Source organism: Halichoeres trimaculatus, unplaced genomic scaffold (genome assembly GCF_033239565.1).
Source record: "Halichoeres trimaculatus isolate MK-OKI-2021-1 unplaced genomic scaffold, fHalTri1.1 fHalTri1_scaffold_12, whole genome shotgun sequence".
Classification (NCBI taxonomy): Eukaryota; Metazoa; Chordata; class Actinopteri; order Labriformes; family Labridae; genus Halichoeres; species Halichoeres trimaculatus.
The window spans coordinates 34,188,197-34,201,536 of NW_027437190.1; the positions used below are offsets into that span (position 1 = coordinate 34,188,197).

Genomic DNA, 13,340 nt, shown 5'->3' on the forward strand with positions numbered 1-13,340 from the left:
AAATCCTCACTCCTCCGTCTTTGAGCAGCAGATGAATGATGACATTACTGTGTCTCCTTCGCCTGCAGCGACATATGAAAACAGAAACTGGAGCAAATAAAGAAGAAAGTTTTTTTTTTTTCTCTGTTTTTATCTTTAATCTGTTGATGTGATTTATTAGTTTTAAAGAGCGTCAGAAAAACAGACAAACTTCACGCTGGCTCTGATGATGTGCAGTTATTTATATTTGATGAAGCTAAAGGAGCAAAACTGACGCTCAGAGGAAAATAAACAAACAGAGAGAAAAAACAGGAGGAGGAGAGGATGATGGAAGGAAGCAGAAAAATGACAAAGAAGTAAAAAAAAAGGTGGGCTGGACTGACAGGAGGGGGAGGAGGAAAACAAAAAAACAAAACAAGAAAAGACAATGAAGAGGAAGATAGCAGAAAGAGGAGGAGATGGATGGCAATAGAAGGGTGAAAACAAAACTTAATTTTTTTATTTGATTTTTTCATTTATAGGAATGATGCAGTTCAACATAGTTATAACAAAGCATGAATCTGATGTGCTGCGCAGAGAGTTTATAGTGAGTGTTAATTTCCAACTCTTGTCCCTTGTTGTTCCTTCGAGTAACTAGATCATAAAATGTGCATTTATCAGCGATAAGATGGGAAAAAAAAATACAGGATAACAGTATAATTAAAATACATCAACCTAAAAACAGAAAATAAAATGTTAAAAGAAAAACACAAAAAAGGAGAGAGAATGACAGAAAGAAGAAGAGTGGGAATTAAATCAAAGAACTAAAATGCCAGGATTAAAATAGAGGGATAAATTGAAGAACGGGTAGAAAGAAGAAAAAGACTCGGTGGAAAAGAAGAAGGGAAATATAGGAGCTTGAAACTAAAAAAAAGGAGGAATGGAAAGAAAGGAAGAAAAAAAACAATTAAAGAAAAAATATGTAGAAGTGATGAAAGAGTAGAAAGAAAAAAAAGAATAAAATAAAGAGCAATGGTGGGAGAAGATTGAAAGAGGAAAGAATGAAACAAAATAAAAGAGATGAAATTCGAAAGACAAGAAGGAAGGAAAGAGAGAAACAAAATAAAGAATTGAAAACATAAAAAAAGAGATGATTTAAAAGAAAGGAAAGAGGGAAAGGATCAGAAAATGAAAAGGTAGAATTGGAAAAGGAAATGAGAGAAATATTGTAAGGACAGGAAAGAATAAAAACTCAAAGGAGGGAGGGTAAAAAAAAGTGAGGAGAAACTAAAATGTGGAAAAAAAGGTAAAGAAAAGCGAAGGGAAAAGAAGGAAGGAGAAGATCAACGGTAAGAGAAACGCAGCAAGAAAAGAAGATTATGAAAATCTGAAAAAGAGGAAAGAAAGAAACAGAAAAAGAAGATCTAATAGAGGATGGAAGTAAAAAACAGAAACAGGGAAGCATTGAAGAGAAGAAGAAGAAGAGGACAAAGGAAGTAGGAAAAAGAAACAGGTGAGGATGAAGATGAGAGAAGAAGGAGACAATGATTCATCCTTCATCAGAGAAAATGTAGATCACACCGAGTTTAAACAGAGAGATCGACAACTTTTGGAAGAAGAGGAGGAGGAGGAGGAGGAGTGAGCGTGTGTGGGACGAGCTGCTCTTTAACAACGTGACCAGAGACAAAGGGAAGTGTGAAACTCGTGAGACCAACTATTAAGATGACACTAAGAGAAAAACTCTGAGATATTTCTTTTCTGTCACTTGGAGTGGGGAAGAGTTTTCCTGTCGTAGCCCAGTTTCAGGAAGAGCGTCCTTTGAGGAGACACATCGAGGTCACGATGGAGGCCTCTGCAGCTGTTTGTAAACTGGTTAAACTCTGCTGAGGATGTTTTTACAGCAGGACTCTGCAGTCGCTCTCTGTCAGCATGTGTCGTCAGCATGTGTAGTCAGCATGTGCATCGTGGTGGCGTGAAATACCGAGGCCTGAACACATGACGACAACAAGGCAGAGGTTGTTTGCTCGTTGCTGCTGCTGCTGCTGCTGCTGCTGCTGTGCTGGCAGGACGAGGGGCCGGCGCTAATGAGATTACGGCAATCATGTGGTGATGTCACAGACTGGAGGTCCTCACAGGAGATAGAGACGGGGGCTGGATCATGTGCAGGGTCAAATCTGCTGAATGTAGTTCACGTTCCTGGAAGTTGCATGTAATGAAATAATGAAAACACATGCATATCCATCAGTCTCTGGCTCAGAAATGACAGAATAGATGAGATGTAGAGATTTACAGGACATAAAATGTGCTACATTGAGCTAGGCTAAGGTTTGTGACTTCTGGTCCAGGTCCAACATTATCCATCAGAGTTACTAAGGTTTTCATTTAGTCCAAAAAATCGAAAACTTTGGCGGTCATTTGTGATCATGCCAATCGAGTTACAAAAAATCCTTTCATAACTTTTAGTTGTCAGTGTTTCTTAAATACACAGTCCAAGTTTGGAGTTGCTGTGATGAAAAACCTAGCAGAAGTTAATTCAAACGCGTAGCCTTTAAATTGTCAATATCCAACATTAAACTCCTGTTTCTGGTCTTCCTATTCAGATTTCTCTGTGGTCGTTAAAGACTTTTTTTTGGTGCTTGGCATGATAGTTGTGAAAAAAAAAATTCAGGCCTGTAGCTCAAAGTAGCTGAAAGGCCTGTGTTTTCCTCACCTAGGGGGCGCTGTGGAGCATGTATCTTCACAAAACAAGTGATTCATACATTTTTTTTTTGCCAGGACTGATTTTTTAAAGCTGGATGTATTCACTTTAATCTTAAGCTATAGGCAAGCAATTTGGGTTTAAAGCTGCACAAGAAACAAAGAAGAACTTACATTATACACAAGAGTTTGCATTTAGTTGGAAAATAATAAACTTTGGCGGTTGTCTGTGGCTGCGCCCATTAAGTTACATGAAATCCTTGTATAGCTTTTCATCATTAATGTGTCAAGTATACACAGACCAAGTTTGGAGATGCTGTGATGAAAAACAAAGGAGAAGCATATTTAAACACATACCCTATAAATGGCCAAATTTATATATTTGACTTCCGTTTCTGAATTTCCTGTTCAGATTTTACCGTGGTTGTTATAGACTTTTTTGTAGGTCTTGGCATGATAGTTGTGAAGAAAAAAATTCAGGCCTGTAGCTCAAAGTAGCTGAAAGGCCTGTGTTTTTCTCACCGAGGGGGCGCTGTGGAGAATGTATCTTCACAAAACAAGTGACTCATACATTTTTTGCCAGGACCAAATTTTGTAGCTGTGTATGTTAACTTTTATCTAAAGCTAAAGGCAAATATGTGGGTGCAAAGTGGCACAATAAAACAAAGGAAAACTGACATAGTACAAGAGAGCTTGCAATTAGTCAGAGAATCATAAACTTTGGCGGTTGTCTGTGGCCACAGGCATTAAGTTATTAAAAATCCTTTCATAGCTTTTCATCATCAATGTGTCAAGTATACACAGACCAAGTTTGGAGTTGCTGTGATGAAAAACAAAGGAGAAGCATGTTAAAACATGTACCTTAGAATGGCCAAATTTTTATATTTGACTTCCGTTTCTGAATTTCCTGTTCCGCATTCACCATGGTTGTTGGAGACTGTTCTGTAGATCTTGGCATGATCGTTGTGAAAAAAAAAATCAGGCCTGTAGCTCTAGCTAGCAGAAAGGCCTGTGCCTTTCTCACCTAGGGGGCGCTGTGGAGCATGTTTCTTCACAAAACATTTTATTCATACTTTGGTTAAGTTGGTAAATCATAAACTTTGGCGGTTGTCTGTGGACACGCGCATCAAGTTATGAAAAATCCTTTTATAACTTTTCATCATCAATGGGTCAAGTGTACACAAACCAAGTTTGGAGTTGCTGTGATGAAAAACCAGGGAAAAGCATGTTCAAATAACAACCCTATCATTTTTTTCAAAATTCGATATTAAACTCTCATTTCTTAATTTCCTGTTTGGTACTCACTGTGTTTGTTAGAGATTTTCTTATAGGTCTTGGCATGATAGTTGTGAAAAAAAAAAAATCAGGCCTATAGCTCCAAGTAGCTGGAAGGCCCGTGTTTTTCTCACCTAGGGGGCACTGTGGAGTGTGTTTCTCTACAAATACATTTGATTTATACATTTTTTAGCCATTACTGAATTTGTGGTTGGTGTGTCACTTTATCTTAAGCTGAAAGCAAGCAATTTAGGTTTATAGCAGCACAAGAATTAAATGAATACTGAGATTGTACAAGGGAGCTATTAAAAGTTGAATTTAGTTGGAAATCATAAACTTTGGCGGCTGTCTGTGGCCCCGCACATTAAGTTACAAAAAATCCTTTCATAACTTTTCATCATCAATGTGTCAAGTATACACTGACCAAGTTTGGAGTTGATCTGATGAAAAACCAGGGACAAGTACGTTCAAATGCTTACCCGATGAATGGCCAAAATTTTTATATTTGACTTTAATTTCTGAATTTCCTCTTTCGATTTTACTGTGGTTGTTAGAGACTTTTCTATAGGTCTTGGTAGGATAGTTGTGAAAAAAAAAATTAGGCTTGTAGCTTAGAGCAGCAGGAAGGCCTGTGTCTTTCTCACCTAGGGGGCGCTGTGCAGCATGTTTCTTCACAGCACAATCCATTCATGCTTTTTTTGCCAGGACCGAAATTTGAAGCTGGATGTGTTCACTTTAACCCGAAGCTGAAAACAAGCAATGTGGGATTAGAGTGACACAAAAACAAAGAAATACTGATATTGTAAAATACAGCTGTTAAAGTTCGTATTTAGTTGGAAAATCATAAACTTTGGCGGCTGTCTGTGGCCCCGCCCAATGAGTTACAAAAAATCCTCGCATAGCGTTTCATCATCAATGTGTCAAGTATACACAAACCAAGTTTGGAGTTGATCTGATGAAAAACCAGGGACAAGTATGTTCAAATGCCTACCCTGTAAATGATCAAAATTTGATATGTAACCCTAATACCCTGTTGTGTACTCACCATGGTTGTAAGGGACTTTTTGATGGTACTGGTATGATAGTAATGCACAAAAACAAAAAAAAAAGAAAAGCCTGTGTTCTTTTCTCACCTAGAGGGCGCTCTGGAGCAAGAAAATAGTCAATTTATACATTTTCCACCATGACTGATTTTTTTGGTGAAGTGAGTTCACTTATATCTCAAGCTGAAAGCACGCAATTTTGGGTTAAAGCATTAAAGAAACAAGGACAAGCAATAATTCTAACTGTAGCTACTCCAGCTGGCAGACTCAGACCCTAATTAAAGCTGCAAGCAGCAATAAGTGGACCCTTGTGCACTTACATGTGTTTGTGCTATTTGGCGCTGATGTAACTGTATGAAAGAGCTATCAAGGTTTGCATTGAGTTGGACAAATTGTAAACTTTGGCGGTTGTCTGTGGCCACGCCCAATGAGTTACAAAAAATTCTTGTATAACTTTTCATCATCAATGTGTCAAGTGTACATAAACCAAGTTTGGAGTTGATCTGATGAAAAACCAGGGACAAGCATGTTCAAACACGCACCCTATAAATGGCCAAATTTTTATATTTGGCTCCAATTTCTGAAATGTCCTGTTCAGAATTCACCAAGGTCGTAAGAGACTTTTTTGTGGGTCTTGGTGTGATAGTGCAAAAGAAAAAAAAAAATCAGGCCTGTAGCTTAAAGCATCTGGAAGGCCTGTGTTTTTCTCACCTAGGGGGCGCTCTGGAGCATGTATCGTCACAAAAAACAGTTGACTCATACCTTTTTTTTTTTCACGACTGAATTTTGTGCAGCAGGGAAATAATTACAACCCAACATCCCACATGTTAATGCAAGAATCAGTTTGTATGAAATAGTTTGAGAGCTGCAAGAAGACACAGATTGTGTGGTGAACGTTATTTGATCATCTGCATCGTGAATGACTGAATCACATGAGTCTAATCCAAGCATCATGTGTCATCTCTGCAGAGCTGCTCATTCTTCCTCTAATGCTGGAATAGAGAAGTCCTTAACAGTATTTATCACAACAGACGTGCAACTTCAGCTGCTCTGTTTGCAGTAATTTGCACAGGTATAAAAACTGTTTCATACGTTTTACATGTTTGCGAGCAGCCCCCGAACAGGGACACGTACAGTTTGTTCTTTGCCTCAGCTGGCATGAAGTGGGTCAGGAGAATCTTCCTCTGATTTAATATTCAGAGCGTTTCCGCCGTGTCCTCCTCGCTTTATTCCTCTCCAACTCTTTTGTCGAGTCTCTGCCGAGTCGAGGTGTTCGCTCCACAGCTTCAGACGTCTTCAGAAAATCTTCCTTTGGCTCTCAGCGTGAGTGAGATGAAAGGTGGAGCTGGGATTTACTGCAGCTCTCAGAGATGATTCACCACATTCAGACTGTATGTAGTATTCCCACACACACACACACACACACACACACACATACAGAAATAAAACATGTTATTTTTGGTTACAGTCAGCACAGACTGAGCTGGTTTCAGCTCACACATCAGAGGAGAGAGGAGGATGAGCTTATCGCTGCTGACAGGATTTATTTACGGACACATAGACCAGGCCTTTTCAAACTACAGCTTCATCTTTCTGTGAAAGTGCAGAGTGTTGATCCACCCTGAGGGGGAGATAGCGTATGTAGCTGCTGACTCTCGTTACATTATTAAAAAGAATAACCCCAAACGAAGTGATGCAAAAGATTAATTAAGATGATATAAAAATAATTAATGTACCCAGATCACAAAAATAGTCCCTTTTAATCCATGAGTGGTAACGTTTCCAAGTTCTTCTCAGCCTCCTTTAGGGATGAAATGCTAATGAGAGGACGGTAGGAACTCAAAATCTTGTTGCTTCTCAGGTAGACCCTACAACGGGAAGTCAACTGAGTCAAAAGTCTCAGCTTTGAATAAGAGGTTGTTCTCACTTCCTCTTTTGTTTGAAGTTTCTTTGTGGGGATTAGAGATGCTCTGTGTCCAGATTGCAGGACAGGACCCAAATTTTTTACTTTGATTTACCAGGTTAGCTTGCAAACAGAAACTCATGTTTTTGCCATGGTTTTCCACTGGTTGATGCTTTGATATGGAATCCAGTATTAACCATGAGCTAGTGATGAGTGAGACAGCTGAGACGCTTCTTTAACATCACATGTTCATTTTTCTGGACTTTAACCCGACAACACACTGAGGATAACTCGACATGTTTCCTTGTATGAAGAAACAACAAAGTCCAGGTTTTTCAGGTGATTGATTTCAGAGCAGTTTAATCTCTCCGACTGCAGATGAAAAATTCCCCCAACATCGGTGAAAAACTGAAGATCTCCACCTTGTCTGTGACCTCACCCTCCTCAAAGATCGTCACAGTCATCAGTTATTGATTCGTTATGAAATCAGCTCGTCTGCAGCCCTGACACACTTCCAGCAGGATAAAGCCCAGCGAAGGCAGAAAGATTTTCACAATCAGGATTTGATAATGAATTTTTCTCTGAATAGACTCTGAACCTGAAGGTTGGCTGTGTCTGAGAAGTGAAATAAAGGACGCAGATAAAAACACAAAGTGATTTATTGAGTCCGATCTCAGGGGGAGTTCATGGACATGTTGGATTCTTTTAAAGCTGAAAGTGAAGTTTGGGTGTTTTTAAAACCAGAACAATGTTAGTTATGTCGTGTTAGCAGAAAACTTCATCACTTCAGCTCAGGTTGGGTGATTTCTCTGTCGCCTCCTGGATGATAAACCCGTTTGTGTCTGTGTCTGTGTGTGTGGTCCAGGCCCAGCTGGAGGCCCAGAAAGCCACTCAGGACTTCCAGAGAGCCACTGAGGTGCTGCGGGCGGCGAAGGAGACCATCTCTCTGGCCGAGCAGCGTCTGCTGGAGGAGGATAACCGACAGTTTGACTCGGCGTGGCAGGAGATGCTGAACCACGCCACGCAGCGGGTGAGGACGGAGAGGGAGAGGGGAGAGGGCTGAATCCAACACCAGGAAAACTTTATTTCCTCTTCTCATCACCCTGTTTTTCTTCTTTTCTTCTTCTTCTTTGTTCTTCACACATTTAATCTTTCCATTCCGTCTTCTTCTCCTACATTTTTCCTATGCCCTTTCCTGTCCACCTCCTCTTTCTTTTCTCCTCTTTCATCTCCTCCTTTCTTCTTCCACTTCTCCTCCTCACTCTTTTCTTGGATCTTTTTTTCTGTCTTTCCTTCTTCCATCTCTTCTCCTTCCTGTTTGTTTTGTTTTTTCCATATGAACTTATTTCACCAACTCTTCCATCTTTTGTTCTCTATCTATATTTATTTATTAATATATTTCTTTTCTTTTAGTTCTTTTTTGTTTTTTATAATTTTATTTTTAGTGTATTTATTTATTTTCTAATAGATACATTTGAATATTTTTTAATATATTTTTTCATTTTTACTTATTCCACCACTTTTTCAATCTTTTCTCCTCTACCTTCACTTAATTTATATATATTTTTATTTTATTTCTTTTTTTTATTTTTATTTTTATCATATTTATTTATTTTGTGATATAAACATATTTTAAAATATTTTTTTGAATATTTTTTTGATATTTTTCCAATCTTTAGTTATTCCACTACTTTTTCCATCTTTTCTTCTCTACCTTCACTTATTTTATATTTATTTATTTTTATTCTGTTTTTTTTAATTATATTTATTTATTTTCTGATATACACATATTTTAAAATATTTTTAAAAATATTTTTTAGATATTTTTCCATCTTTAGTTATTCCCCCCTTCTTACATCTTTTCTTCTCTACCTTTACTTATGTTATATTTATTTATTTTTTTATTTTATTTATTTTATTTTTATATTCATTTTTATATATTTTTTTACTGATGTTATTATTCATTTTTATTTTTTATTTTTTTATTTTTGTATATTCATTAATTTTCTTATATACTCACATTTTTTAGATATCTTTCCATCCTTACTTATTTTCTTGTTCCCCCACTGCTGTCTTCTCCTCTGTCTTACCTTCTTCCACCCCTTTTCCTCAATCTTTGCTTCTCCTATCTCTCCTTCTCCCCTTTCTCTGTGCTTCCTTTCTCCCTTTGCTTTTCTCCTTGCCCTTTTTCCTCATTCTTTTCTTCCTGTTTTTTCCATCTGCTCTTTGTCTTTTACCCTCACATCTTTTTTCTTTAACCTTTCATGCTCTTTCCTTTCACTCCTCCTCACCCTTTTTCTTCCTCTGACCCTCAGTTTCCTCTTCCTTTACTTCTTCTTTTTCACCTTCCCTCTCTTTTTCCTCTCCTTGATACCTTACATTAGTTTCTGCCTCTGATCATTCTCATTCCTGTCCCTCTCGCCTCCTTTTTCTTCTCCTTCTTCCTCTTCTTCTTCCTCACTTCCCTCCTCTGTCCACACATCCTCTGAGTTTAATTAAAAGATGTATTTTCTGCTGACTCTGCTCTCTGATTGGCTGCTGCAGGTGATGGAGGCGGAGAACACCAAAACCAGAAGTGAGCTCGTGCACAAAGAGACGGCGGCTAAATACACGGCGGCGATCGCGCGCATGAAGCAGCTGGAGAAGAAACTCAAACGCACCATCAACAAGTCCAAGTAAGAGTCAGAAACCACACAGAGTTTCAGCCAATCACAGACGTCGTTTTCCCTGTCTTAAAGAGTTTTCATGGAGCCGTCAGAGACTTTCCTCACAGATCTTTGGCCTCGTGTTCTCTGACAGGTTTAGAGGTTTTCTCTATCTGCTAGTACCACCTGTTCCTCTTCGTGTCCCTCTTCCCCTGATGGTTCAACGCGTCGTTCTTCACCCTCACCGCCACGTTACAGCTTGCTCCACTTTCTGCTTCTATATTTGGCTTTTAATTGTGCTCTCCGCTGGCCCGGCATGTGGTCGCTGCGAGAAGTCGAGCTGCAGACTGTTAAAGCACGATTGGATGCTGGTGGGCGGTTTGAGCCAGAGAGACAAAGAAAACCCGCCAACGCAGATTCATTAACTGTAGCAGGAGAGTCTCAGACACACACACCTGAGAGCTGACAGGAAGACCCTCAAATAGGCTGAATCATGAAGAAGTGAAAGTGTTTGTGGCGTCAGGTGATGTGTTTTGGGGTTTTTTGTATTTACACCTGAGGATTTGGTCTAAAACAGGAAGCTTCACTTCTCCTTTCAGCAGAACGTGACGTCAAACAGTGAAACTCAGGTTTAACTACAGCTGCTTTCATGAAAGTGTCAGGTGGTAAAGAGGAAGTCAGGATGGTTACGTTAAGCCGTCACAAAATGATTTCCTCCATCACCAAGGTTCAGAATCTGTCATAATCAAGGTGACATCTCTGAAATCACAGAATTTTTCTGAGTTAAGTTTCCCGGATTTCAAACATGTGAAGTTACAACACTGGATGTTCAGACTGAGCATGTGCAGATTTTTAAACCTCTACATGTTTCCTGAATCTGTCTGTAGCTGATCAAAACACTGTTCTGAATATAGCACAATAGCAATAGTCATCACATAAGGATCTTCTGACTGGTTCATGACACTAAGGTCGGCTGGCCAATCAGAATGAAAGGGGTTTGTGGAGCCTTAAAGAGACAGCAGCAAAAATAAAGTGTTTAAAACAGGCTGAAATAATAGTTTATAAAACACCAGGGAGAGAAACTTAGGGACTTATTTAAGCTATCAATCACGTTAAGATACTACAGGGGCACCAAAGGGACACAAGAATGACACAAAATAAGCACAAGTGTAGAAATATAAATATATAAGATAAAACATATCGTTTAATCAGGGATAATAATGATGCAGACAGAGCTATTTAAAAGCTAATGGTCTTAAGTTTCCTTTAAAAACACTGAGAGCCCAGAGAGTTCTGGAATGTTGTGACATCACAAAGACAGAAAGCTCTCTGTCCTTGCTGATGTCACAACATTCTAGAACCTCATTGATGGAGCTGCAGCATAAAGGCTGAGTAGAGCTTTAAAAACAACAACAAGGACTTTAACATCAGTTCTTAAAGAGCCAGGAGCCAGAGCAGAGACTGAAGGAGGAGATAAGACTTTAATCAGAGATAACACATTCCTGATCAATCGTCTCCTCTAGGCCTCTATACACGTGTGTCAGTGTCTGCGTCTGCCTCATGCCCCTCCTCTGCCTGGATGTTGATGTTTTGGTTGTGTCAGGACGTTTCTGAGCGGAGAGTAAGAGTGCTTACCTCAGCCAATCACAGAGCGCCCAGTGTGCAAGAGACTTTGCCTGGTGATGATAGCGACTGGAAGAAGCTTATCTGAGTAGCTATGATAGTGGACGTAGCACGGAGGAAGCACACACCCACTTCCTCAGAGTGTGACTACATGAACACACCATAGTCTGTCTAACGAGTGGACAGCATTGCTCCGCCATTTACCATCGGTGGTTTTGAAGCCAAAATACCTCCGTTACAGGCACAGCCATTGGGAGCAATTGTGCAGCCAGATTCTGCGCAGTAGAGACTCGACCTCCTGCCGTCAGCTGTCAATCATCGTTAAAAGTGACGTAAAACCTTATTTTTAGCCTCTTATAACTAATGAATACAAAAAAAAAAAAAAAGGGACTAGAATACAAGGCAACCGAGTAATATCTTCAAATCACCACAACAATCGGACGTAAGAAACATTTCTACCAGGTGTATTAATTTTTTAAAGTTTGACCACAGCCCATCTGGAATGACTGGGGAGATGGATTTTTTGACCTATACTGCAGCCAGCCACCAGGGGGAGCAGTTTTTGTGGCAACCTCACTTTGAGCCAAGCAAGATGACGCCATTTTTTTTACAGCCAATGGAACACACTCACTAGCCCAGCAACCACTTGTAGCATCACGTTTCTATGCGTGAGAGACTCAAGAGCCGTGCACCTGACTTAACATGTTAGGACAAGCAAACCGCAGGTATTTGACACATACCTGGTTTGCAGAAAGCTAACTCCGGTTGCTCTCCGTCCAAACCAAGTGAAAGTCGAGCTAAGCTTTACCCTCGTTTAGGAAGATCCTGTAGTTAAATATTTTTCTCCTGCGCGTCAAAGAAAAGCTCCAACAGCATCAGTCTTTGCCTGGATGCAACCTGAATGTGCTGAAAGTGATTATCAGCTGGATGCTCGGCCTCTGCACGCAGCCCAGAGTTGTTTTGAGCTGCAGAAAAAGCCTGATTAACTCTGATCACAGCGAAAGGATCTCACAGAAACGCTCTGATTTCTGGAATTGGAGAAGCGAGCGCGTGCACACCCGGGAAAACAGCCTGAGTTTTAATGAAAGAAGAGACGAGCTGTCAGGACCTTCAAAGCTCCTCCCTGTGCTGAGTGGGAGGTTGTTGGAGCTCTGGGGTACGTTTCTCAGCTCAAACTTAAAATTCAAGTTTAAGGAAGTTATATAAGAGCCTCCCTGGATCCCAGTGCCTTTACTTTATCGCTCGGAGACGTCAGCGAGGAGCTGCATCAGCCTCCTGAAGGTGCTGAGGCTCTGCAGACGGAGAAGTGAAGAGTCTCAGGTCGACAGGAGGAGGTTTTTAGGATCAGAGCGAAACATGTCAGACGTCTCTGACTGCAGAGATGACTCTGATGTTTCCGGCAGAGTTGAAGGTGTGAGTGTAGCAGGAAGTGATTTGAGGAGCTGGATGTTGATCTCATTAGCAGCGGTTATCTCTGTGCCGTGTTTTTCTGTCTGAATTATCAGCTGCTGCCTCGCTGTGCGTCTCCTCAGTGGGGTGTTAATCCGTTCTGCATCCTTCACCCATCCAGCATCACCACCCCTCCATCCTCTCCTCCTCCTCAGGTTGCCATAGTGATGATGTGGGTACCGCTTCTTTTTCTGGGTTACTCTGCATTTTCCCCTCTGATCTAATCTTCTCTCTACTCCTCCTCCTCCTCCTCTTCTACAGGCCCTACTTTGAGATGAAGGCGAAGTATTATCTACAGCTGGAGGTACGCGTTCTTTCACTCTTTTATCTGCCATTTCCATGAGCCAAAGAACGACCAGATGTTCTTCATCCTCCTCTTCTCCTCCCTCGTTTCTCCAGAACCTGAAGAAGAACGTGGACGAGCGGCAGGCCAAGCTGTCCCAAGCCAAAGGGGAGTACAAGACGGCGCTCAGGAACCTGGAGATGATCTCCGACGAGATCCACGAGCGACGGAGAAGCTCGGCGATGGGCCCTCGAGGACGTGGCGTGGGAGCCGAGGGCGACAGCGTATCAGGGGACGACGTCTCCAGCTTCAAGATGGAGTCAGACGGGATCTCAAGTGAGTGCATTAACGGCGTTTCGCTCCCCATCTGAGCGGTATCAGTAAGAGGAAGACTAAACGTGGTCTTTATGGAGCTCAGCATGACTCAGGCGAGATGAAAGGTCAGTCTGTAAATGTTAGAGCTT

General features: G+C 40.7%; 1 protein-coding gene across 1 annotated transcript in view; it reads left to right on the forward strand.

Annotated features, from left to right (window-relative positions):
* Positions 1-13,340, forward strand: part of sh3bp5b (SH3-domain binding protein 5b (BTK-associated)) — a 46,556-nt gene that overhangs the window by 27,143 nt on the left and 6,073 nt on the right. Inside the window, exons 4-7 of the mRNA XM_074684331.1 lie at positions 7,742-7,906; positions 9,421-9,551; positions 12,855-12,897; positions 12,993-13,212. Of these exons, the coding sequence (XP_074540432.1) occupies positions 7,742-7,906; positions 9,421-9,551; positions 12,855-12,897; positions 12,993-13,212 (559 nt within the window). The remainder of the gene's footprint in view (positions 1-7,741; positions 7,907-9,420; positions 9,552-12,854; positions 12,898-12,992; positions 13,213-13,340) is intronic.